Source organism: Anguilla anguilla, chromosome 15 (assembly GCF_013347855.1).
Source record: "Anguilla anguilla isolate fAngAng1 chromosome 15, fAngAng1.pri, whole genome shotgun sequence".
Classification (NCBI taxonomy): Eukaryota; Metazoa; Chordata; class Actinopteri; order Anguilliformes; family Anguillidae; genus Anguilla; species Anguilla anguilla.
In genome coordinates this window covers 36591124-36618405 of record NC_049215.1, presented here as the reverse complement: position 1 = coordinate 36618405, position 27282 = coordinate 36591124, and the positions used below count along the sequence as shown (strand labels likewise).

The following is a 27282-nucleotide window of genomic DNA, read 5'->3' as shown; positions in this document are numbered from 1 at the left end:
CATTCAGCATTTAGCAAATACACTCATACATGTACATTTACATGCAGCACACAGTGGTTTATTTCAAGCAATCATACATGTGATCATTACACTGTATTTAGCACTTACAGTAAGATACTCTTGTACATTGCGTGTACGTTTTAGCATTTGACAGACGCTCTTATCTGAAGCAATTAATGTATATTCAAATTTGCATACAGTCCATTTACACAGCTGCATATTTTACTGATTCAAATTAAGTTCCTCGCTCAAGCACAACAGCCATGGCAGTGCCCCAGTTGGGAATCGAACCCGCAAGCCTTCCTCCCTGACCGCAGTGCCCTGCCCCGCCCCAGGCCCCACCCCTGCCCCCGGCCCCTCCCCTATCCTCACCGCGCTGCTTCTCTCTGGCAGGACATGACGGCGCGGGACCTGCTGCAGCAGAGGTACACCCTCCCAAACGGGGACACGGCCTGGAGGGCCTCCCCCCTGGTCAGCGCCGCTCGGGACGGCAGGCTGGTCCTGCTGGACGGAATCCACCGGGTCAACCTGGGCACCCTGGCCGTGCTGTCCAGGTCAGAGAGGACCGCCCGCTGTCACTCAAACTTTACTGCCAATCAATGAGAGTCCTGCTCTCCTGCCAGTGGCTCATAGGATGTTAAGAGATTCCAGCAAAGTATCAGACTGCAAAAAACACAACAAAACATTAATATGCAGTGATGCTAAGGCCGTCGTTGGTGTTTGCTCATGGCTGACATGCAGATAAATTCTATGGTAAGGCAGTCGTAAGGTAGTCGTATGGCAGTCATAAGGTAGTCGTAAGCCAGTCGTTGCTGTTTGCTCATGGAAAGGGCCTCGTGGCTCCTCTCTCTCAGGTTGATCCATGACAGGGAGCTGTCTCTCTATGACGGGACCCGACTGCTGAGGTCAGACCGATACCAGGCCCTGAAAGAGGAGCTGCAGCTGACTGATCAGGAGCTGCAGGAGAGGTATGAGCCCCCCCCCGCACACCCCACACCCCCCTACACCTCGCCACACCCCCCACACCTCGCCACACCCCCCGACACCCCCCTACACCCCGCCACACCCCTACATTGACTGCAGCGGTTCAGGTTAAGCACCGTAGCCTCAGGTACAGCAGCATGAGCACCAGCTCCTGAGCCACTGTGCTGCCCCTCTGGCCTCTGCACAGGTGGAGTCACAGGTGTGGAGTGGAAGAAGCACTGTGTTCTGGTGGAGGAAGGGGGGGGAGGGAGGGAGGGGGGGGGTCGCAGGCTCTGACTAAGTGAGCGGGTCGGTTCCACAGGTGAGAGGTTTGGAATTGGTACCAGCATGGGGTGGTGGAGCGCTGGAACAGCGTGTGTGTGTGTGTGTGTGTGTGTGTGTGTGAGAGAGTGAGTGCGTTTCCATGTGTGTGTTTGTGTGAGAGTGAGTGTGAGAGTGTGTTCCAGCTGCATTATCACCTGTATTTCCTCCTGCTGATTTGGGGATCCCAGCGCCCCCCCCCACTGCACTCAGACCTAGTTGGGGACAGGGTGATGACCGGTGTGTGTGGATGGGGGCGGAGCTGTTGAAGGAGCCAGAGAGGGACACAGTGTGCCTGTTAATCAAAACCAGCACTTTCACTTGGGCAGTCTTTTCAAAGATTCATTTATCGATCTCCCAACAAAGTCTTTCATCAGTTTAACAGAGAGCAGCCATTCATGATGTGCTGTATAAAGGACAGCCTTACCTTACCTTTCCTTCATGCCAGACTTTGTGTGCCCAGACTATAACACTCACATTTTGTGGAGAGCGCCTGATGGTTTGAGCCTTAAAGTTTGTTCAGGATATACGTAATTTTTTCTGTTCATTTAATCTCCCTCATCGCCTACATGTTAAGGCCATGATCTGGGTGAGTTAAAAATGATTTTGTTTTCATGGTACCTGCAATCACAGTTCGCAGGTGCGTGTGTTTGTGGGACAGCGACCGGTGAGTGTTCTTAGTGTGTGGCTGCGCATGTAACGGACCACGTGTGGCACTTCCTGTGCTGTACTGTGAGCCATCTCGCTGTCAGAAAAGGATCTTTTTCTCCACCGCGGAGAGACTGCCAGCTTTCTGACCAGAACAGCAGATGACCTCAGGCCTATGAATAACGCCCCCCCCCGCCAGTCGCGGTTCGGCCCCCTTCCTCCCAATCCTGTTGCTCCTGTGCCCCAGCCTGACGGGGTCGCTCCTGTGCCCCAGCCTGACGGGGTCACTGGCCGCGGAGTTCGCGGTAAACTCCTACGCTCCGTACGACCGCCGTTCGCCCGGAGACAGACGGGTTGGGCCCGGCGCCCAAAATAGGCGCGAGTTCCTGAAGTCAGGGAGAGGAAAGGGGCGGGGGGGGGGGAAAGAGCGGGAAACACAGGGTGTCTGCAGCCACCCCCCCCCACCTCCTCCAGCGGCAGGAAGGAAGTGTGTGGCGGGGAGTCTGAGGATAAAATAAGCCCACTTCCCTTCCCCTGCTTCAGGCGCCGCTCCTGCGGCTCTGCCAGCGCTGCTGAGCGCTGCTCTGCTCTCCGACAGGCCTCAGCTGCCCTCCGGCCCGTCTGCATGGGGGGGCTGGGCGGGGCCGCCCCCCCTGCCCGTCAGCTCGCCAGCGGTCTCTGCATGGGGGGGGGGTTGTAAGGGGTGGGGGGGGGGGATTGTTTGCTGAGTCACACATCGCTGGCTGTGGAGAGCGTTCCCACGCCCTTTGGATATCTGTGGAAATTTTCTCAAGTTTTTGAGAACCGAAGGACTCAACTTCAACTTGAGTCCAAAGTTTTTTAAAATGGCGGCGTTTTGACAGGGGTGCTTTTCTTGGATATTTTTCTGATCTTTTTTTTTGTTGCTTAGAAAATAAAAGACAGAAGCAGTCTGCCCTCTGGGGGGGGGGGGGGGGGCAGAGAGGCCAACAGATAGAGAAGTATGGCAGCCGCTTGACGGACAGCTCCACACATCTGACCTCGTCAGTTATTTGATGTTTCTCTGTTTCAGTGATTTTCTTAAAACCTGATCCTGCTTCAGAGACTGTATCCCCCTCAAAGCAGTTGGGATTTGAATTTGGGGTGATGGGTTTCCAGGGATGTGAACTGATGGCGTGTGTGTGCCAAAATTAACACACGTCCTGGGGGTGGGGGGGGGGGGAGGGGGGGGTCATTCTGCAACATGAAAGACAGAATTAGCAGCAGCCGCTCCGGACTCCTTACAGGGTTTCTCACACGCTGTGGAGCCCCCAGCGGCTGCTCTTATATGAGCGTTAAACTGCAGAGGATCGGGGCCAGATCAGGGAGCCTCTCTGCTGGGGACGAACATCAGAATCAGAATCAGAATCAGAATCGAATTTATTGCCAAGTACATTTACACATACGAGGAATTTGCTTTGGTCAACACACCGAGGCAGCCATCTGCGGCGCCAAACATGGGAGCCATGAAGGAGCTGTTGTGGTAAATGGATTTTTAGGGTGGTCTGGCAGGGTTACTAGGCAACAAGAGAGCCCAGATATGCCGGCGACGGCGTGCGGCTCGGGGGGGGGGGGTGTCTCTGAGGGCATCCCCCCACCCCCCCCGCAGGCGTCTGGCCGCGTGTCACGCGGGGGTCTCCGTGGGAACGAGCTGTCCGGGGGAATTACACGCAGGCTCCGCCCACGGCTGCTCGTCACCGTGGCGACGGTCGCGGCTGTCCACTCCCGCGCTAGCCGCTCTGTCTGACAGGGCGATGTGATTCAGACGTTTTTCTACGTGCCTTTTCTTATCGTTCTGCTTTACAGTCGCTAGCGATCAGACTCTTTGCGATGGCAGTGATTTTGAGAGCCGTGTGAAAAGCTGCCGTGGCTGAACTCTGCCGTGCTTACTGATCCCTGCCACACTCCGTTTCCTGATCTGGGTTTAAACTCAAATGTACGTGAGCCGTCTGAAAGAGCGAGATCTTTCCCCCCCGTTCTCTCCTGACTGTGGGTGATGGCTGCTCTCTCATTCGGCAGCAGGGAGGTTAAAGGTCAGGGGCCGCGGCTCGCGACCCTGTAGGGTGAAGGTGTGAATCCCAGGCGGGACACTGCTGTTGTGCCCCTGAGCCAGGTACTGAACCTGAACCCCTTCAGTACATACCCAGCTGTGTAAACTGGTTCTGTGTAAAACAGCCAAAGCTGTGTAAGTCTCTCTGGATAAGAGCGTCTGCTGACTGCCCATAATGCCGTGCGGTACGCAGTGACCTGTCTGTGCGTGGGCCGTGTGTAACGGCCTGCTTTGGTGACGGTGCTGGCGCTCCTCTCGTTTGGGGCAGGTCCATCTTCCCGGTGCACCCGTCCTTCCGCATGGTGGCGCTGGCGGAGCCCCCGGTGGTGGGGGGCGGGGCGCAGCAGTGGCTCGGCCCCGAGCTGCTCACCATGTTCCTGTTCCACACCGTCCGGCCACTGAGCCGCGCCGAGGAGACCGCCATCATCCGCACCACGGTGAGTCACCTACCCGCCATCATCCGCACCGCGGTGAGTCACCTACCCGCCATCATCCGCACCACGGTGAGTTACCCCCCCCCCCCCCCCCCCCCCCCCCCCCCATGGTGCATTGATGGTGCTGTAGGTGCAGTGATGGTGCAGTAAGTGCAGTGATGGTGCTGTAGGTGCAGTGATGTGCAGTGATTGTGCTGTAAGTGCAGTGATAGTGCAGTGATGGTGCTGTAGGTGCAGTGATGGTGCAGTTATGGTGCTGTAAGTGCAGTGATAGTGCAGTGATGGTGCTGTAGGTGCAGTGATGGTGCTGTAGGTGCAGTTATGGTGCAGTTATGGTGCTGTAAGTGCAGTGATGGTGCTGTAGGTGCAGTGATGGTGCTGTAAGTGCAGTGATGGTGCAGTGATGGTGCTGTAGGTGCAGTGATGGTGCAGTGATGTGCTGTGATAGTGCTGTAGGTGCAGTGATGGTGCTGTAAGTGCAGTGATGGTGCAGTAAGTGCAGTGATGGTGCAGTGATGGTGCTGTAAGTGCAGTGATGGTGCTGTAGGTGTAGTGATGGTGCAGTGATGGTGCTGTAGGTGCAGTGATGGTGCTGTAAGTGCAGTGATGGTGCAGTGATGGTGTTATAGGTGCAGTGATGGTGCTGTATTCTTGTGTTGCAGACGCCGAATGTTCCGATGGAAGCAGTGGAGCAGCTGCTGCAGTTAACCCACAGACTGAGAGACACCAACGACCCAACGGTACCCAACCCAACCCAACCCAACTGTGTGTGTGTGTGTGTGTGTGTGTGTACATGTCTATACCTCAATCTGTTCTGCAGTGTGTGTGTGTGTGTCTGTACTGCAGTGTGTGTGTGTCTGTACTGCAGTGAGGACAGGGTGTCTGTTCTGCAGTGTGTGTGTGTCTGTACTGCAGTGAGGACAGGGTGTCTGTTCTGCAGTGTGTGTGTCTGTACTGCAGTGAGGACAGGGTGTCTGTTCTGCAGTGTGTGTGTGTCTGTACTGCAGTGAGGACAGGGTGTCTGTTCTGCAGTGTGTGTGTCTGTACTGCAGTGAGGACAGGGTGTCTGTTCTGTAGTGTGTGTGTGTCTGTACTGCAGTGAGGACAGTGTGTCTGTTCTGTAGTGTGTGTGTGTCTGTACTGCAGTGAGGACAGTGTGTCTGTTCTGCAGTGTGTGTGTCTGTACTGCAGTGAGGACAGGGTGTCTGTTCTGCAGTGTGTGTGTGTCTGTACTGCAGTGAGGACAGTGTGTCTGTTCTGCAGTGTGTGTGTGTCTGTACTGCAGTGAGGACAGTGTGTCTGTACTGCAGTGAGGACAGTGTGTCTGTACTGCAGTGCTCATACTCTTGTCCGTCTGTCCGTCCAGGCGCAGTCTCTGGCCTCCTCTCTGTCCACCAGGCAGCTGCTGAGAATCTGCCGCCGTCTGTCTCAGTACCCCGAGGAGAGCGTGTCTCACGCCGTCCACAAAGCCTGCCTCTCCAGGTCACCCCTACCCCTCTAACCATGCACCCTAACCCCCCTAACCCCTACCCCTCTAACCATGCACCCTAACCCCCCTAACCCCTGCACTCTATCCCCTAACCCCTACCCCCTACATCCTAACCCCTACACCTAACCCCTAAGCCCTACACACTAACCCTTACCCGATAACCTCTAACTCCTACCCCCCACACCATAACTCCTACACACTAACCTCTACACCCTACACTATAACCCCCTCCTCCCTAACCTCTAACCCCTACACCCTGCCTCCTAACCCCTAACCTTTACCCTCCCTAATCATAACTGCCAAATGTTGAGTGACTGCAGGGGACGTGTTGAGTGACTGCAGCAGCAGTGTTGAGTGACTGTAGGAGTGTTGAGGCCTGTGTGTTTGTCTCCAGGTTCTTGCCCAGTCTGGCCCGGGCTGCTCTGCAGAAGAACCTGGCGAACTGCTCCATCCAGGACACAGTGGACCCAGCAGAGCTGCAGGAGAGAGACCTCAGCTGTGAGTCTCCCCCAGCCTCCATCCCACAATGCCCTGCAGTCCTACTGCCCCCCATTACAGCCCTACTGCCCCCTTACAGTCCTACTGCCCCCCATTACAGCCCTACTGCCCCCCATTACAGCCCTACTGCCCCCCCTTACAGCCCTACTGCCCCCCATTACAGCCCTACTGCCCCCTTACAGCCCTACTGCCCCCCCCCACTGCCCCCCTGCAGGCCGTGTTGAAGATGGGATCCTGAAGATCGGAAAGGTCTCGGCTCCCCTCTACAGTCCCGAGGAGAAGATGAAGGTCCCAGACGTTCTGTTTTATGAGAACACTCAGGTAATTACACCTGGAGTCCGTCGCCATGGCATCCAGCACAAGCGTCATATTACAGTTAGGGACTGTACCAGTCCTGTACACTGTACTGTGTGTTTAGGGACTTAGGGACTGTACCACAGCGCTGTGTGTTTAGGGACTGTACCACAGTCTCCTCTCTCTCCTGTACCACAGTGCTGCTGAGAGCGGTACAGTGACTGAGTCTCCTCTCTCTCCTGTACCACAGTGCTGCTCAGAGCGGTACAGTGACTGAGTCTCCTCTCTCTCCTGTACCACAGTGCTGCTCAGAGCAGTACAGTGACTGAGTCTCCTCTCTCTCCTGTACCACAGTGTTGCTCAGAGCAGTACAGTGACTGAGTCTCCTCTCTCTCCTGTACCACAGTGCTGCTGAGAGCGGTACAGTGACTGAGTCTCCTCTCTCTCCTGTACCACAGTGCTGCTCAGAGCGGTACAGTGACTGAGTCTCCTCTCTCTCCTGTACCACAGTGCTGCTCAGAGCGGTACAGTGACTGAGTCTCCTCTCTCTCCTGTACCACAGTGCTGCTCAGAGCGGTACAGTGACTGAGTCTCCTCTCTCTCCTGTACCACAGTGCTGCTGAGAGCGGTACAGTGACTGAGTCTCCTCTCTCTCCTGTAGCACAGTGCTGCTCAGAGCAGTACAGTGACTGAGTCTCCTCTCTCTCCTGTACCACAGTGCTGCTCAGAGCGGTACAGTGACTGAGTCTCCTCTCTTTCCTGTACCACAGTGCTGCTGAGAGCGGTACAGTGACTGAGTCTCCTCTCTCTCCTGTACCACAGTGCTGTTCAGAGCGGTACAGTGACTGAGTCTCCTCTCTCTCCTGTAGCACAGTGCTGCTCAGAGCGGTACAGTGACTGAGTCTCCTCTCTCTCCTGTAGCACAGTGCTGCTGAGAGCGGTACAGTGACTGAGTCTCCTCTCTCTCCTGTAGCACAGTGCTGCTCAGAGCAGTACAGTGACTGAGTCTCCTCTCTCTCCTGTACCACAGTGCTGCTCAGAGCGGTACAGTGACTGAGTCTCCTCTCTTTCCTGTACCACAGTGCTGCTGAGAGCGGTACAGTGACTGAGTCTCCTCTCTCTCCTGTACCACAGTGCTGTTCAGAGCGGTACAGTGACTGAGTCTCCTCTCTTTCCTGTACCACAGTGCTGCTGAGAGCGGTACAGTGACTGAGTCTCCTCTCTCTCCTGTACCACAGTGCTGCTCAGAGCGGTACAGTGACTGAGTCTCCTCTCTTTCCTGTACCACAGTGCTGCTGAGAGCGGTACAGTGACTGAGTCTCCTCTCTCTCCTGTACCACAGTGCTGTTGAGAGCGGTACAGTGACTGAGTCTCCTCTCTCTCCTGTAGCACAGTGCTGCTCAGAGCGGTACAGTGACTGAGTCTCCTCTCTCTCCTGTACCACAGTGCTGCTGAGAGCGGTACAGTGACTGAGTCTCCTCTCTCTCCTGTAGCACATGCTGCTGAGAGCGGTACAGTGACTGAGTCTCCTCTCTCTCCTGTACCACAGTGCTGCTCAGAGCGGTACAGTGACTGAGTCTCCTCTCTCTCCTGTACCACAGTGCTGCTCAGAGCGGTACAGTGACTGAGTCTCCTCTCTCTCCTGTACCACAGTGCTGCTCAGAGCGGTACAGTGACTGAGTCTCCTCTCTCTCCTGTACCACAGTGCTGCTCAGAGCGGTACAGTGACTGAGTCTCCTCTCTCTCCTGTAGCACAGTGCTGCTCAGAGCGGTACAGTGACTGAGTCTCCTGTCTCTCCTGTACCACAGTGCTGCTCAGAGCGGTACAGTGACTGAGTCTCCTCTCTCTCCTGTAGCACATGCTGCTGATGGAGGACATTCTGAAAGACTTCCTGCTGGGGGAACATCTGCTGCTGGTGGGGAACCAGGTGAGGGAGCGCGGGACGGACGGATGGACAGGCGGACAGACGGGCAGACGGGCAGACAGGCAGACAGGCAGACAGACGGACTGCAGACCGCAGGCAGATTAAGTCACACAGGCAGTATCTGAGGAGTGTTCAGGTGGTTTTAGCGCTGAAACGAGCTCCATGGCGACCAGCCGAGCTGAGTATGGCGCTGAAGGGCATTCTGGGAAGGCTGGGTCTGAGCGTATGCCAAGCCTCCCACGCCCCGTCAGTCTGCGCGCCCCCCCTCTGCCCCGCGGGATGCTGGGAAGGGGACGTGGGCGTGTCTTTGTCCCGGCACTGTCCTGCTGAGCGCCTGTGTGTGACAGTGATGTCGGGGGGGGGGGGGGGGGGGGGGGGGGGGGGGGGTCGGCGTCAGTGACCTCAGACGCGTGTGGGGAATGTGACATCAGGATCGGAGCACTCAAAGGCCCATCTGCTGTGAGACACGCTGGTCTGGAGCTTCTGCTCTGTGCTGTTAGAGCTCTACATACAGGCCACTGTGGTGCTTTCTGTGAAAGGTTATAATGTACTTGCATATTTACTTTTGTATTATTTTGCACGTATCACTGATATATAATGCTTTATACATATTATTGAAATGTGTTGTGTGTGTATATGTGTGGGTTTAGGTTTTACATAAAAGCGAATAAGGAGAAGACAATTTTATTTAGCATTCAACATGGCTTTCCCACGGGACTGCTTTCCCAAAAATGCTGCTCTGTTGTCTTGGTTACGCTTCCTGCAACTGGTGACAACATCCACGTGTACAACATGAATAAGCCATGATTTAAATATGACACCTCAAATGTGGCTGTAATCACATAGATTTCAGTAGATTTCTGGTATGGTGCAAGTGCATATAAGTCTCTTTCTGATTGGTGCTTCCTCAGGGTGTGGGGAAGAACAAGATTGCTGATAGGTTCCTGCATCTCCTGAACAGGCCTAGAGAGTACCTTCAGCTCCATCGGTAAGAAGCCATGCTGGATATCAGCCACCATTGCTCGATTGCTGGCTGATCTTGCTCGATTGCTTGTATCTGGCACGCACTTCCTGTTTGTGGTGGAAAGAGTGAGGGGTTGGTGGTGTTTGTAAAAGTTTGTTACAGGATTGTATTGGGATTTATTAGATTGAGTTTTTAAAAATCCATATTATATATAAGGTAAGATGGTTAGGGGCCGGGAGGGAATTTTCTACTTTTTTCCTCCGTTTAAGCACTTGGCTGGCAAACTAGCCAGTTAGCTTAGGAAAATCTCAGTATTACTCTGCAGGAATGAGTGATTTAATAGTACCAGCTATATTTACCGTAAGTAAACATGCCAGCTCATGCATGGGTTTTGCCCAGTACCCCCCCCCCTCCCCACTAGGTAGGTCACCATCCCTCCCCTCTAAAAAATAAAAAATAAAATATACATTTATTTAATTAGCAAAGTAATTAGTTTATTTGTTTAATTTATTGACATTAAGACCTAAAGGATATTCCCCCAATCCTCCACCCAACTTTCTTTATATTAAGTTTCTTTTGCCGACTATGAGCAGTTTTTCAAACGTAATCTATAAAATGTCTTTCTTAATCCGGCGCTAAGAATACGGTAGCATCCACTGTCCTGTAAGTTTTTTTTTTTGGTGATAACAAGTTCTTTTGTTTGGTTTGTTTTGTTTTGTTTCTTAGGCACACAAAACTGCTGAGGTTTACCTGAGGCAAAGATAGCCAGGAGCTAATGACCTGGTTCATCTTCTGTAATTCCCTTATTATCAGTGCATTATTATTTCCATCAGAAAACCTCAAAGATTTTTCTTCTTCTTTTTTTTTTGACAAAAAGAGGTCTGTGTCCCTCGCCCATATCGTAAATGGAATCCCTAATTGCGCATTATATAAAAATATAAGCTCTTATTATATTTCCCATTAGACAGGCTGAGCAGAGAGGTGCTCTGTTCCACCCGGCTGTTCTTCTTTCAGAGCTGCAAATAGCCCTCCTCGCTGCGGAGAAACGGCACACGGGCGCTTATTAGGGAATATCAAAAGAGACATTTCTATAAAAAGAAATAATAAACACCCTCCTCTCGCAGCTGCGCTCGGACTCCTGCTTTAAAAAAGCTCGGTCCCCTTTCCAAGGGCAAAGCCGGCTATTTCAGTCGCGGGTAAACTGGGACACCTGTACAGGGGCCCGGTGCATTCTGAGGATTCTGAGTTCTTCAGAAGAGCTTCTGTAGGACTGCTGAAGGGCGTCTATTAATGGATTCTCATCCCAAATAGGCAAGAAAGGCAGAAATGGGCAAAGATGTGCTGGAGTCCCAGCACCCTCGTGTGAAACGTGTGATATAATGAACATCTCTGCTGCAGTATGGGAGATGTATGCTGCCTGCTGCAGTATGGGAGATGTATGCTGTCTGCTGCAGTATGGGAGATGTATGCTGTCTGCTGCAGTATGGGAGATGTATGCTGTCTGCGATCGAGATTTAGATTCAGATATGAGGTTAAACTGTGGCTCAACAGCTTCATTACAGAGAGAGCCGTGTATGCACTGGCCTCTTAAAATGAGGACGAGCTCAACTGTGAAGTATTTCAGTTGCAAATGCAATAGCAGAATAGCATATGCATGCTTATGTAGTATACTGGAACTTTATCTGTGACTGAGTTCAGGAGTGTTTTGGGTGTGTGCGCGTGCGCGTGCGTGTACATGTGTGAATGTGAGTGCTCATGCATGTAAGTGTGTGCGTGCGTGTGTGTCTGTGTGTGTGTGTGTGTGTGTGTGTGTGTGCGCGTATGCGTCTGTGTGCATGTGCGTGTGTGTGTGTGTGTGCGTATGCGCGTGTGTGTGTGTGTGCGTGTGTGTGCATGTGCGTGTGTGTGTGCGTATGCGCGTGTGTCTGTGTGTGTGTCTGTGTGTGTGTGTGTGTGTCTGTGTGTGTGTGTGTGTGTCTGTGTGTCTGTGTGTGTGTGTGTGTGTGTGTGTGTGTGTGTGTGTGTGTGTGTGTGTCTGTGTGTGTGTGTGTGCGTGTGCGTCTGTGTGTTTTGCGACTAGCAGGCTGTAGAGACGCCTCTCTCCAGATCAGAGTTATGTGGACATTATTTATTGGTGATGTCATTTTTACAGTGCTGCCTATAAACCTGCCCATCCTGTCACTTACGCTGCTCCATAACTCAACAAATCTGTTTCCTGCCAGATCTTTCCAGTGGGGTTTCTTGTTTCAAATTCTTTCTGACCTTTTGCAGAAAATTTAAAATAGATTTCCAGCAGTAATTAGATACCCGTGTTACGTTGTATTACCATGGCAACTGCGGATAACATTTGAGAGATGGTACAGGAAGCAGCGCTCCATGCTGTGGATTGGTGCTGTGATGAGGTGCTCCGTGGGGGGGGGGGGGCATGGTTTAAGCTGCAGTGACCTCGTATTCAGGTGGTTCAGATGAGCTTTGATGTAGGAAACCCCATTGGGCAGTACGGGGGGCGTAAACGGGAAACGGGAAACCTCAGAGTAAAGGCCCTGAATCAGACCCTGAATCAGACCACTGCGATTGATCACCTGATTGGTCATGCACAGGCATAACAATGCTGGAGGAGGAGCTTCTGCTCACTCTTTGCTGATGATGTGATTCCCTCACAGTTCCATGCTGACATCACCTTAGACACTGTTGCTATGAAAGAGCAAGTTGAGCTGCTTGGTCAGTGCTGATCGCACCAAATACAGTCCGTCCCCACAGTCACCGTCTTTCAGAGTCTCTGAGGTCTCCTCTTGCTGGCATGCTGGTCATAATCATACAGACCTGAGTAGCATATACACATGATCCTATACATGCTGGCGTCTGGGCCGCGTTTATTTAATCCATCTCCTGGGGCATGGTGGGAGTCCAGGGGTGAGGGGAGGCATGGGGGGGGGGGGGGTCCAGTGAAGACTTTAATATCGCAGGGGGAGATGTGGAATAACTGACTGCTGCACTCCAGCCTGGCCAACGGCTCTGTCCTGGGCAAACATCCACTTTTCTTTTTTTTGAGTCAGATAACTGAGATAAAATCAAATGAATCCCGTTCCAGTAGCAAGACACTCAGATGCTTCCACTGTTTGGTGTATCTAAGCGGTTTCTTATATGACGTGTGAGAATGTGTGTTTTTCACGTGGTGTGCAAGTGTGCACATGTGTTTTTGTGTATCATATCATTGTGTGTCGCACACTTGTGTGTGTGTGTATCGTATCATTGTTTGTCGCACACTTGTGTGTGTTTGTGTGTGTATCGTTGTGTCGCACACGTGTGTGTTTGTGTGTGTGTATTGTTGTGTCGCACGTGTGTGGGTGTGTGTATCGTACACGTGTGTGTGTGTGTGTGTGTGTGTGTGTGTCGCACACGTGTGTTAAACGTCTCTTCTCTCTCAGGGACACCACGGTCCAGACCCTGACCCTGCAGCCCTCTGTGCGCGACGGTGTCATCGTGTACGAAGACTCTCCCCTGGTCAGTACACACACGCACACACACACACACACGCACGGACGCACGCACACACACACTCACACACACACTCAGTGCCACAGCAGCGAGAGCAGGAAAGCTCAGTTTGGTGGAAAGTGGGTTCTGGGTTCTGGAGTGTTTCGTGGTGGTGTGTGTGGCTCTTGAGCGTGTGGCCCTGTCGATTCTCAGAAGAGGTATGCGCTGTGCCGGGCGACGCAAACGGGGCTCTACTGGGGGGGGGGGGAGGAGGAGCGTGCTGATTGGCTGTTTCTCTGTCATGGCGGCTCTCCGCCGGCGCATTAGGGGCCCTGGGTGGGGCGCGCGTCCTTTTTAACATGCGCTCTGATGATGTCAGGGCTGCTCGGCGGGATGAAGGCCCGTCTCTGCTCCCGTCTGCAGCTCCAATTAGCGCCCAGCGGCAGGCATTTGGGTTTTAATAGCGCGGCTTTGAAGGCCCCGGGGGGGGGGGGTACACCTTCTGTACCTCATACGAAGGCCAGAGTCAGAAGGGCTGTGGGCTGTGCGTTGCCTTTTTAGGACTTTAATGCAAAACTAAAACACATACACGCACACACACACACACACACACATGCGCACACACACACGCAGGTGTGACTGAGACCAATCCGCTCCTCTGGCGGCCTGCATGCTACACCATGTTTCTGTGTGAAAGCCCTGACTCTCTGTTCTGTGTCTCTCCCTCCAATCCCAGGTGAAGGCGGTGAAGTTGGGCCACGTGCTGGTGATCGACGAGGCGGACAAGGCCCCCACCAACGTCACCTGCATCCTGAAGACGCTGGTGGAGAGCGGAGAGATGATCCTCTCGGACGGGAGGCGCATCGTTTCCGGTATGAGCGGGGACGCACCGATTAATCGGCCAGTAATCGGTATCGGCCGACATTTCACAAATAATCGGAAATCAGTGTCAGTGAGCAGCTTTCATATCAGTGCATCATTAGGTCGGGCGACATAGCTCAAGAGGTAAGACCGATTGTCTGGCAGTCGGAGGGTTGCCGGTTCAAACCCCGCCCTGGGCATGTCGAAGTGTCCTTGAGCAAGACACCTAACCCCCAACTGCTAACTGCTCTGGCGAATGAGAGGCATCAATTGTAAAGCGCTTTGGATAAAAGCGCTATATAAATGCAGTCCATTTACCATTTACCATTTAGGTAGGAGGCTTTGCACTGTTGTGTTGTGTGTGTGTGTGTGTGTGTGTGTGTGTGTGTGTGTGTGTGTGTGTGTGTGTGTGTGCGTGTGTGTGTATTTGTGTGTATGTGCATGTGTGTGTACATGCGTGTGTGTGTGTGCGTGTGTGTGTTATGTGTGTGTGACTTGTCTCGCTGTTCCAGACCCTGCGGAGCCGGCGGGGAGACCCCACATCATTCCCATGCACCCCCACTTCAGGATGCTGGTGCTGGCCAACCGGCCCGGCTTCCCCTTCCTGGGAAACGACTTCTTTGGGGCTCTAGGTAAGGGGGGGGGCCGGGGTGGGGTCACTGCTTAACCCTTCGAGGTGTGCGATTGCAAATGTGTGATCAGTATGTTCTTAACTGAACTGGTCATAGAAACCCCATGGAGTTCTACAACACTGACTTAGAATTTAGAAAAAAACATTCTATAAATACCTGCTCTTCGAAGGGTTAAAACCACTTGTCGTTGGGCGTGTCAGGAAGTGACAGGATGTCTTGAAGCCGTCTCTGAGTTGTTTTTGGGTGTCTTTCTGACACCACGAGGTACATTTGGACGCAATATCAGTGAATAGATAAAAACGTTAATGCGGAGTGGTCCAATCACAGTGCTGGCTGAAAGGTCACATGGTTTACAACAAAACGACACAAACAGGAAAAACAAAGCAAAATGGGGTGATTTGATTCTGGGCTCGTTGGTTTTGCCTTACAACTGACATATATTAAAATTTCAGTCTTGCTATAAACTGGACACTAACGATTTTGTATCAATTTTTGTCACCTTACCAGTAAAGTGAAAATTCAAGGAGAATGTAGAAATGCTAAAATGAATTTTTAGATTTCTCTCCTTCAGAACCAGATATTACATTGTTTGGAGAGACTGTGTGTTTGTCTCTTCAGTGAGCATTGGATGTTTTTTTAAATCCTAAAATATTTACCTGTAAATGAGTGTGTGCAGACGGTCTGAGTGTGTGAGGGGGTGTGTTTGGGACAGGGGACATCTTCAGCTGCCACGCGGTGGATAACCCCAAACCGCAGGCAGAGCTGGCCATGCTGAAGCAGTACGGGCCGGACGTCCCAGACGCCCTGCTGGACCGGCTGGTGGCCGCGTTTGGGGAACTGCGCAACATGGCCGACCAGGGCACCATCACCTACCCCTACTCCACCCGCGAGGTGGTCAACATCGTCAAGCACCTGCAGGTACCTCCTACACGCCACGTACACACACACACACACACACACACACACGCACTCTCACACACACACACACACACGCACTCTCACACACACACACACACACACACACCCACCTCCCATACCGCATACACATATTCACACACCTCCTACACGCCACGTACACACACACACACACACACACACGCTCACACGCTCACACACACACACACACACACACGCTCACACACACACACACACACACGCACGCACTCTCACACACACACACACACACACACACACACGCACGCACTCTCACACACACACACACACACACACACACACGCACGCACACACACACACGCACGCACTCTCACACACACACACGCACACACACACACGCTCTCTCACACACACACACACACACACGCACGCACGCACGCACACACACACACACACACACACGCACTCTCTCACACACACACACACACACACACACACACACACACACGCACTCTCACACACACACACACGCACGCACTCGCACACACACACACATACACACACCTCACACACTCCTGTTATTTCGGTCAGTGAAAGTGTTAATCGCTCTCTTGCTCCTCCCCCTCTCTCATAGAAATTTCCGGAGGAGGGGCTGGCCAACGTGGTGCGGAACGTCTTCGATTTCGACTCGTACAACAAGGACACGCGCGAGATCCTGATGGCCGCGCTGCACAAGCATGGCATTCCCATCGGGGCCAAGCCCAGCAGCGTCCACCTGGCCAAGGAGTAAGGCCGCTGGACCCCCCCGAAACTCTCACCCCCCCACCCCGCCCCTACACAGCCATTCCACACAGAGGAGCAGGGACCTGCTGTGTACTGGAGCATTGAGTTTAGTGTGCATTATTATTATTACCGTCTTAGCTGTTTAAACTCACATTACCTCGTGTAGGAAACGCACTGCCTGCTGCCATTGGCCGTCTGAGCCTGTGGGGCGGTACTGATACTGAGACCTCAACACTGCTGCTAATTCCTGAGCTGAGAAACGGGCGCTTGCTGTGAGTTCTGACAGAACTGTGATGGCACTGCCCACAGAGATGGGTCAGGGTGATGCCAGTGTGATGCCAGGGCTGGCTGACAGTACTGTATGTGAAGCAGAAATCATGTGAAGTCACTACTGTTTTTCAGACAGTTTGTGGGCGTCTAGTAATGTTGATCAGACAGTGGAGCCTGATGCTGAGGTGGACGGTGATCGAAGGCAGGTTAGGACAGCAGGCTGCCAGGGTTTGGTTATGTGCCATTTTCCTGCCTTTAGTCTGTAAGAGCAGCTTCCTCTGTAAAACTCCAGTTCATTCAGTACGTTTGGGCATTACCTAAATCACAGGGTTTTCAGATGTGCCTGCTCCCTGTCGGTCTTATAGGGGACCTGTTTGCTGCCTGTCGCGCTCGTACTGTGACTGAGGCAGATTGTGTTTGCTTAGTTTACGCACAGCAGCACATAGAAGCTCCTCTCCGTGCAGCTTTTAAACGAGTGAGGGAATGTTTTCCCTCCAGGACGTGCTGATAAGCGACACAGAGGAGCGTTGTGCAGACGCAGGCCTGAATATGGGAAAGAGAGTGAGTCAGCTCCATATCTTTATTATCCCAGCGCCAGCTCTATCACACTCTACTGTACCGTTCTCTTCTCTAATAAAGGAAAATACTGGTTTCTTCCGTCTCTTGTTTTTCTTTCCTCTGCCGTTGTGCGTAGATCTGTGGCTCATTGCTATCTGAGATTAGCTCGATTAATCCTTGAGAAAAAGAGTTGCTGAGGATGAAAAGGGGGAAGAAACGAGTGTTTTCCTGGAGGAGTGTTTTCCTTGGACAGTGAGGGGGAATGTCGCGCTCCAGCAGCCCTTATCTCTGGCCGTTTGAGCGGGTTTAGGACCCCTCCTGCGCCCCGTTTGTTTTTGGGAGCAGGGGATGTGGACGGCTCGCAGCGTCCCGTAAAAGGACAGGTCTGTGAGGCGTCGGATCGGGGTGTAAATGGGGGGCAGCTCCAGCGGGGCAGATCAGACTAAACGCAGCTCTGTTTGCTGGCCTGTGTTTCTGTACCTGCCTGCCAGGGCGTCAGGCTTGTGCTGCATTAAAACCCCCAGAAGCCTTTTCAGCAGGGAAATCAGCACACCTCACAGTCCGTCACAGCAATGGTGAGGTCACCGCTGTACTCTTTTGTTTTTTTTGGTGGAGAAAGCCACAGCCACATCAGTGGAGGGGCTATTAGTGGAGGGGCATCAGTGATGCAGGTCAGGGGCATCAGTGCCACAGGTCAGGGGCAGCAGTGATGCAGGTCAGGGGCATGTGATGCAGGTGAATTTGCCCTCCTGCTAGTGTAATGCGCTGCTATACAACTTCAATGCTAGATTATCCAAATGATCAAAATGATCTTTTAAAAACGGCCATCTTTCCCCATAATCTGCATTTCAGTCGAAGAAAAAATAGTATTTGTAAAGCGACAAAAAATATACATTTGTAAAATGAGGTGCGTGAAAAGATTTTGGCTTCATATTGAATAATTTTTCGTAAGCAGTAAAGGAGTGAAGAGAAATATAACAGCTGGTGTTTGAGAGCAGAGGCTCCATCCCCACTGCCCTTCACAGCGAGGCTGAGAGCTGAAGTATTCTCAGCACAGAGGTTTGTCTCCTTCGGGCTGCGAGTTTCAGGACTTTAAAAACTTCTTGCTGGTGTCAGGGGAATCCTCCCTTCAGTGATTCAAAGTGAGATATTCACAGCGAACGATTGCAGCAGTCATGTGACTGTATATATAAAATGTATAAAGGAGCATGGCTCATCACTACCTCTCTCCAGTGTGTATACAGACAGGTCTGCAGGGAAGGTGTGTATACAGACAGGTCTGCAGGGAAGGTTCTGGAAGGTGTGTATACAGACAGGTCTGCAGGGAAGGTTCTGGAAGGTGTGTATACAGACAGGTCTGCAGGGAAGGTTCTGGAAGGTGTGTATACAGACAGGTCTGCAGGGAAGGTTCTGGAAGGTGTGTATACAGACAGGTCTGCAGGGAAGGTTCTGGAAGGTGGACAGAGCAGCTGAAGGCTTGTGGTCTTTCCCTCCCCAGACTGGCCTTGCCAGAGTGCCGGATGACGGGCTACTGGACGATGAACCAGGCCGGCAACGCCAGGCGCAAGCTTCTGTGTCCGACCGAGTCGCACCGAATCGATATCAAGGTAACTACAGACCACCGGCCCCTTCACATGAAGCAGGGGGGTCCAGACCTATCCGAAAAGTGCTGGTGTGGGTGCAGTTTTGTGTTTTAACCCAGCACTACAACACCTGATTCAACTAATTAAATGTTAATGGTCTACAGTCAAGACATTGATAAGAAGAATTTGTTGTCATAGTGCTGGGCTGAAACAAAAACCTGTTACCAAAATGTGCTAACAGGGTGTTCCACACCATGCTAACGGGCTGCTCTGCGTTTCCTGTGCTCGACGCCATGCTAACGGGCTGCTCTGCGTTTCCTGTGCTCGACGCCATGCTAACGGGCTGCTCTGCGTTTCCTGTGCTCAACGCCATGCTAACGGGCTGCTCTGCGTTTCCTGTGCTCCACACCATGCTATCGGGCTGCTCTACGTTTCCTGTGCTCGACGCCATGCTAACGGGCTGCTCTGTGTTTCCTGTGCTCGACGGCATGCTAACGGGCTGCTCAGCGTTTCCTGTGCTCGACGCCATGCTAATGTGCTCTGTGTTTCCTGTGCTCGACGCCATGCTAACGGGCTGCTCTGCGTTTCCTGTGCTCGACGCCATGCTAACGGGCTGCTCTGCGTTTCCTGTGCTCGACGCCATGCTAACGGGCTGCTCTGCGTTTCCTGTGCTCGACGCCATGCTAACGGGCTGCTCTGTGTTTCTGATGTTCCACATCGTGCTAACGGGCTGCTCTGTGTTCCAGGGTCCCGTGTTCCTGCGGGTCCAGGCGTATCCCGTCGAGAGACACGAATCCAGAGCCATGAGCTTCACCGAGGAGCAGGCCCACTGGCAGATCCCCATGAACGAGGTCAACATCGTCTGCGACGTCGCCACGGCCAAAGGTGGGGGAAAGAGCCCCGTCCCGCCCCGCCCCCGGACGCCCGTTCCATCTGTCTGTCCGTCTGTCCCGTCTGTCCATCTGCTGTCTGCAGGCTGACTCCTCTCAGGACCCACAGCGCAGGCTGCAGTTAATAGAAACACCAGATAAGCTCATTCCTGAGTGCAGAGTGCAGCTCAAACACAGTTCTGCTGTTTGTGAATGAGTTTTACATGATCACATCACACTTATAGCCATGGGGAGGTCAAAGCGCATTCCAGACGGAAATGAGGCTCTAAAATAGAGAGAGTTGGGCCTTCGGGTCGCTGTCCTCACCAGACCTGGTCTTCTGAGCTTAGCGCCGGCCATCGGCTCCCTAAACAAAACTCTCTCCAAAAATCAAAAACCCTCTGAACTAAAGTAACGGAGCGGGTGCACCGTGCCCCGCCCCTCCGCTGTAGCGGGATCAGAGGGAGGAACGCGACGAGCCCGCGGGGGGAGAGGCGGGGGTTTTTTACGGGGGTAACAGATGAAGGGGATGTGTGCTGACGGGGTCTCTCCTGTCCGTCAGACGCCGTCTACGTGGCGACCTGTAACCCGGTGTGCCTGTACGCCATGCGGGAGCGCGGGAACGCCGTGCGATGCATGGAGCTGTACGACGTCTTCCCCCGCACCATCAGCGGCGTCTGGCAGCCCTTCGTCACCGTGGCCACGCTCGGGCACCCGCTCGACGACCAGGTGGTGCTGCACGAGGAGCAGGTGCGGTCACACCTTTTAATGCGTCTCACCTTTATACCTGTAAAGCAGTCTTACGGTTCACACGCCTTCATCAGTGGTCAGGTGTGCAGAGGTACTCCCCGAAACTACAGCTCAGTCAGGTGACATGTTTGGTTTTAATTATGTAAAAACTTCACTGAAACTGAAAGGGTTAACGATAATGACTGATTAAAAAATGGGGCAGTCACATGACCTTGATCTGTCAGGCGGCTGTTAGTTGAAGCTCACAGTGAAGCTGATGATATCATTGGGTTGATTTTTCATCTGTAATTTTTATTGCCCATGCTGCCAGTGCTGCGTTTTTAAACATGTTGGTTTGTCGAGGTTTACGTTTAGCTTTGTGTCTCTTGCCTTCTCTTTCTTTCCCTTTTTCTTATTTTACTCTTACTTTCTCTCTCTCCATCATCCATTTCTGTCCCTTTTTTATTTTATTCTTTCCATATCCTCTTTTCCTTCTCCCTCCCTCCCTCCCTCCCTCTCTGTCCTGCTCTCTCCCTCCCTCCCTCGCTGTCCTGCTCTCTCTCTCTCCCTCCCTCCCTCTCTCGGTCCTGCTCTCTCTCTCCCTCTCTCCCTCTCCCTCCTGCCCCCCCGCCCCCCCATCCCGGGCCGGTCTCCAGAGTAACTCTGTCCTGCACCTGGACCTGGTGACTGGGGCGGTGCGGCGGCTCCTGCTGTCCCCTGAAAAGGAGGAGTCTCCCCCCCGGAAGAGCTCCAGCTGGTGGAACAGCAAGGAGAGCCAGGTGAGGGTCCACCTGGGCCGTTTCCTTAGCGATCGCTCTTTCATCGAAGGCCTCTCAGCCTGCTCAACCTTACCTGCGGGCAGGTGTGTTACGGGCTGCCAGATTGTGGCGCTTATTGTGATGTTTTGTGTTTGTTTTTCTGGGTTAGGGGAGTTTCAAAATGTGCCGGGAATTCGCCCACAAGAACTGGCTCCTGTTCTACAAAGAAGAAGGGTGGGTTTGGACACGGCTGGGATCTTGTTGTGTCACACCCCTGTGTGCGTGCGCGTGTGTGTGTGTGTGCGTGCGTGCGTGTGCGCGTGTTTACATGTACAGGTATTTGTGTGTGGAAATATATTTGTGTCTGCATACACGTGTGTGTTTGCAAGTACACTCATATTTATACGTGTTTGTGTGAACGTGTGTGTGTGCACGTGCATGCATATGTATGTGCATTCATGCCCGTGTGCATGTGTTCAGTTTGACAAACATGCTCTCTCCTGATTGTACAGTAACCAGCTGGACGTACTGGATGTTCTGGAAGGCCACACCCACACCATCTCTCTCCCCATCAACCTGAAGGCTGTCTTCCTGGTCGCGGAGGATCGCTGGCTGCTGGTCGAGAGCAAGACCGACAAGTACGTCCTCCGGGGGGGGGGGGGGGGGGGGGGGGGGGGGTACTTCTGCTGGGCTTTTGGGCTTCTATTCAGCAGCGGTTACAATTAAAATTGTGTCATAAAAGTAGGGTTTCGGAGTATTTGGAATTAAAGTGTCAGAAAGTCCAGTGAATTACCAGAAGAGAAAAGGCCTCGTGCTCTGCTGATGTGAGAGCAGGGATCTGTGGGCTCCTGTCACCCACACATCAGAATGTTCTGGAAACTGACTGAAGGCGTTAGTCTCACTGAATTACCTCAGAGGGGTGAACGGTGCCCCAGGAGCCAATCAGTCAGCAGGATATCAGTTTGGATATCAGTCATATCACAGAGGATGCGTTTGGACTCAGCTCTGTGGTCTGAAACTGAAACTAAAAAATAAACTTCCTCCCGACTCCTTCTTTAAATCCCCTGGGGTCAGATGCAGCCGGGATGTCAGGTTGACTTTGGAACTATGAGAATGATCTTCTGTGATCGTTACTTCCTGTGTGGGAAGGCGTCAGTTTAGAATTATGGTTTGGCAAATGGGCTTCTAATGCGATGGTAGTGGGTTTGATACCTTAAATATTCATGGGATATCTGTATGAGGAGATTTTGTAAGAAAAATTCATAATTTAAGTCTCTCTGGATAAGAGTGTCTGAAACATACATAATGAAATGTAAATCTAAGTTGTAATATGTAGCTGCTCTGTTTCTGTGTGCAGGAAGTACCTGACTGCTCTGTTTCTGTGTGCAGGAAGTACCTGACTGCTCTGTTTCTGTGTGCAGGAAGTACCTGACTGCTCTGTTTCTGTGTGCAGGAAGTACCTGCTGACCAAGCCGATGCACATGGGGGCGGAGGACTCTGGCGTGTGCCAGCTGCACGCCATCAGTGAAGACGCGGTCAGCACCGGCTTCGGCATGACGTCAGGTAGAGGCGATCGTCCGCTCCTTTGATCTGGGTTTCCATAGCGGACGGTGTGCGGTCCAGGTTCCAGGGCCAAGTCATTGCCCACCCTCCACAGCTCCCTTCTCACCCAATCAGAACTGCCCACCACTCCACCACCCAATCAGAACTGTCCACTGCTCCACCACCCAATCAGAACTGCCCACCACCCAATCAGAAGCCCTGACCGCCGCCCCTCCCTGTTCTGCACACCACGTTTTGGGTAGAGGGTTGGGGGGTGGGGATGACGGGAGTGTATGTCCTGTGTCTGAGCCCGCAGGTGCGGCCCTGTTTACTGCCACCGGGAGCGTTGTTTATGAAAGCCGGACATCGGCCCGATCCCGCCGGCCCGCTGAATAACCGTGTATCTGAAGCGCAGTAAAAGCCTTTCTCGCGTATCTGTGCGGACTCTGACATCACAACCCCACGCTTCCGAGGGCTTACTGAAACACACACGTCTGACCCGATTGGCCGGCGTTACAGACACCGTCTCGCTGGGCAGCCCGGCATCTGGGTGTGAGAGCGCGTTTGAGTCTGCCCCGTCTCAAACCTGCCCCCCCGCGCTGAAATGGGCCGTCCGTGATGTACAGTGCAGCTGCTGCCAACAAGACTCCAGCCACTGAGTCACTCTGTGCCCAGGACCTCCTGTCATGAAGTCCCGCATGCTGGCTGAATAACAGCCGACCAATGAGAACGCACATTCATCACCGTCGCCTCAGAGCCACCATTTTAACGGCCTGAAACGAGGGAGGCGTCTGCCTGAGGTGACCCAGGACTCCAGAACCATTAGGATGCGTTGGGCTCTGGCCCATCTGTGTGATTTACACAGACAAGGCTGTTAGCGAACGTGCTGTAAAATCCTGGCGTCTCGTTACCCATGAATCTCCTCTGTCCCGCAGGCGTGGACGCGTCCGTCCCGCAGGAAGTGTCCAGCGAGCAGCTGTCCTCTGAGAACCTGAGCGCTGCTCTGGGGCAGAAGATCGTTTCGCCCAATCGCGTGCTGTCTGACCCCAGCACCTTTGCCTCGCTGGTGGTGGGATTCCCTGACCTCATGGTGAGCTGGGGGGATGGGGCGGGGGGACGGGGCGCAGCGCGCCCAAAACCATCGCCTGTCCTCTGTCTGAGCTGAGGGGGGGGGGGGGGGATGTGTACCCGACCTTCATCTGTCCTGCGGTGAATTTACACGCCCTGTAGTGAATGGTAGCATGTTTTTGTTCAGAGACAGGTTATTATTATTGTGCTGTGTCTTATGCTTCTTCCTTTAGAAAGCCGATATAAAAATATTAATGAGATCCTGCTTGACAGCTTTTTTCTATTACTGGTAATTAAGATATTAAATATTCATAGCTCCAAAGTGAGGTGTATTTCTAAAGCTAGCATAATGCAAGAAACCATTCCAATGAATTATTGAATTAAAAGTTGTGTAATTGTAGAGTTTACATTTCTGAGGTTCTGTTACTGAGAATCTCCAGCGATAGATTTCTGTGAAGAGATTCTTACCGTTATTTTTCCTAAACCAGACGCTGTATGGGTGGGTTTAATACGCATTGCTCATTAATAGATCATTTTTTTTAATGTGGAAAAAATGTTGCAGAACCACCCTGTTTTACACGTGTTCCCTGTGAACCGGGGAAAGTTTGTTATCCTAGCGCTGTAAACAGCTCCTCCCTTTAGCGTCGATGTTCTGGGCTGTTCTCCTGCGTGAGCATGTCAGGTATTTCAGTCCGTTTACACAAACGCTGCCACAGAATCAACAGAGCGTGATGTAGGCAGCGAGTTGAGTGGCCTAATGAGAACATCGAGCTTCAGAAATGGTGTTGGGTTTGAGCCTGAACGCCTGATTCTCCGGAGTGTGTTAAGCCTGTTACTGCAGCAGTGCATCTGATTGGTCCTCGTGTGGTGGGATTGGGGTTGTGGACCTGCTGCTGTTTTTGGTGCTGTATATAAGCCCTGCCTGGTGCGTGTTGCTCTCTGTCTTTACTGTGAGCTGCTGTGTGTCAGGAGGGTGGGATTCTGGGACTCTGTGTTTCTCACCCTGTTTACTGCTCTTAAACCTGTTGTTTACGCTCAGTCAAATCCTACAGGGTGGGGCTCTTTAACAAGGGGTGCATGGACTAGATAAGCAATGGCTATACATAGATTTGGGGAAATATTTCAGGTTTTTAAATGTATATATAAAAAGTGAAGTTGAGAAATCTGAGAGTCTAGTGGTCTGGGGTGAAGACTCAGAACCGTGGCCTCCTGGTGGAGAGTTCAGGGGTCGCCTGGGGTCAGGGGTCAGGGTAAGCTGTAGTAGTGATGGTCATTCTCTTACCTCGCGGGAGTGGAAGCGTTTTAAAACTCAGCGGTTAACCTGTTTGTCCTCACAGTCGCCCAACGAGGTGTACAGCTTTAAGAGGACAGCGCTCCTCAGTGGCGGGAAGGGGAGCGACGTGTTTTATGGCGGAAGGCATCGCGCGGGGCCCCCCAAGAGGGTCAACTGTGTGAGTCTCCTGGGAGCCAATCAGATCGTCCGAGCCCTGCCACCCGGAGACGTGCCACTCACTGACATCTACCCCAAAGGTTAGAGCCTCAGCCAATCACCAAAGACCTCTGAAGCAGATCTAACCCAAAGGTTAGAGCCTCAGCCAATCACCATAGAGCTCTGAAGCACATCTACCCCAAAGGTTAGAGGCTCAGCCAATCACCATAGAGCTCTGAAGCACATCTACCCCAAAGGTTAGAGCATCAGCCAATCACTGAAGCAATGCAGGTTAATTACCTTTCTTAGCAGTACAACAGCAGTGTCTTATGCGAGAATTTGACCTGCAGACTTTTAGGTTACGAGCCCAGTTCCCTAACTGCCACCCCTCTTCCTCAGACGTGACTCCCCCGATGACAGCGGCCTACCTGGAGGTGACGGACCTCGGCTCGAAGAAGGTCAAATACATTCCCGTCCCGAGGTAAACGCACAGATACACAGGGCCTGGAGATCAGCACAGATACACAGGGCCTGGAGATCAGCACAGATACACAGGGCCTGGAGATTACCACAGATACACAGGGCCTGGAGATCAGCACAGATACACAGGGCCTGGAGATCAGCACAGATACACAGGGCCTGGGGATTACCACAGATACACAGGGCCTGGAGATCAGCACAGATACACAGGGCCTGGAGATCAGCACAGATACACAGGGCCTGGAGATCAGCACAGATACACAGGGCCTGGAGATCAGCACAGGTACACAGGGCCTGGAGATTACCACAGATACACAGGGCCTGGAGATTACCACAGATACACAGGTCTGCAGTGAGGCAGATTCTCTTCTCTGCTCTCCCCACAGACGCCCACCACATAGGGGCGATGTAGCTCAGGAGGTAAGACCGATTGTCTGGCAGTCGGAGGGTTGCCGGTTCAAACCCCGCCCTGGGCATGTCGAAGTGTCCTTGAGCAAGACACCTAACCCCTAACTGCTCTGGCGAATGAGAGGCATCAATTGTAAAGCGCTTTGGATAAAAGCGCTATATAAATGCAGTCCATTTACCATTTACCATGTCTTCCTTTCTGCGTTTTCACACCTGATTTAGAGTGGGGGTGTTTATGGTCACGGAGCCAACCCTGTTCTTTAACTGTGTGACTCTTACAATACTCCAGGGCTTGACTTTCATCATTTAGGGTTTCCCCTTCTCCATGTGAAACTTAGCCAAGGAAGAGGTCTCCTGTTTGGTGCCAGCTTTATGTCTTGTGATTATATATCAAAACTCACAAGAATACTCATTTTTTTGCCTGTTTATGGATCCTCTGGCAGAAGTACCTGCGCTACAGCCTTTTACTTCATTCTGTTAATCTTACATGAGCCCCAGGACCTCAAACTGTGATACAGATGCAGCAACAGTGTAGGTCATAGTGGCGCTCTGCTGCCCCTTACAGGTGGAGATGAGCTATTACATATGTTATCACCAAGGATCAGCTCCTCTCTTGTAAGAGAGAAGCTGTCAACAGATCAAAAGACTCATCAACATTTGGAATATGCGTGTCAATACTTTCTATGTTTGGTAAATGAAAGTAGTCATGTTACCCTTTAAGAAAAGCTGAGAATCTGCACTTTAAGCACATGTGAATCATTTGATTACAAGTTTAAAATTGTGGAGTACTGAGCCAAGTCAAGACAAAATATGTCTTTGTCCCAACATTGTGGATGGCCCTGTATATATGTGTATGTATATGTATGCATGCATGTCCCCATGTTGATGCTGTTTCTGTCCTTTGTCTGCAGGTCCATGACTGTCTCCCCGTACACTAGCTGGCTGTCCAAGGTGTCGGACACGAACGTTGTTGTGGCAGCAATGGGCAGCGGAGGGGTGGTGACGGTGGACATGGGCGGCTATGTGCGGCTGTGGGAGACGGGCCTGGACAGCCTGCAGCGCTCCCTGCTGGAGTGGAGGAACATGATCGGTGCAGAGGACGGGCGGCCGGTGCAGGTAGGGTTGCATCCCCATCGTGGCCAGGGTACAAGCCTCTTGTGTCCCCGTCAGGGCCAGGGTACGAGCCGTTTGAGACCCTGTCAGGGCCGGGGTACGAGCCGCTTGAGACCCCGTCAGGGCCAGGGTACGAGCCGCTTGAGACCCCGATACGAGCCTCAGTACAGAAGATCAGCGTCTGCGCTAAAGGTCTTTTGCTTTGCGGTGGACGGCAGGTAGAT

The 27282-nt window shown here is 52.5% G+C and overlaps 1 protein-coding gene across 1 annotated transcript in view; it reads left to right on the top strand.

The window, feature by feature from the left end:
- vwa8 (von Willebrand factor A domain containing 8) overlaps positions 1-27282 on the top strand; it is a 62886-nt gene that overhangs the window by 14392 nt on the left and 21212 nt on the right. The window contains 25 exon segments of the mRNA XM_035393594.1: positions 394-554; positions 855-968; positions 4269-4437; positions 5097-5174; positions 5801-5916; positions 6318-6421; positions 6636-6742; positions 8572-8643; positions 9552-9628; positions 13033-13108; positions 13818-13953; positions 14455-14574; positions 15287-15492; positions 16103-16254; positions 18578-18686; positions 19409-19547; positions 20094-20281; positions 20917-21039; positions 21188-21252; positions 21531-21656; positions 22472-22581; positions 23496-23650; positions 24966-25158; positions 25457-25538; positions 26857-27061. Of these exon segments, the coding sequence (XP_035249485.1) occupies positions 394-554; positions 855-968; positions 4269-4437; positions 5097-5174; positions 5801-5916; positions 6318-6421; positions 6636-6742; positions 8572-8643; positions 9552-9628; positions 13033-13108; positions 13818-13953; positions 14455-14574; positions 15287-15492; positions 16103-16254; positions 18578-18686; positions 19409-19547; positions 20094-20281; positions 20917-21039; positions 21188-21252; positions 21531-21656; positions 22472-22581; positions 23496-23650; positions 24966-25158; positions 25457-25538; positions 26857-27061 (3183 nt within the window).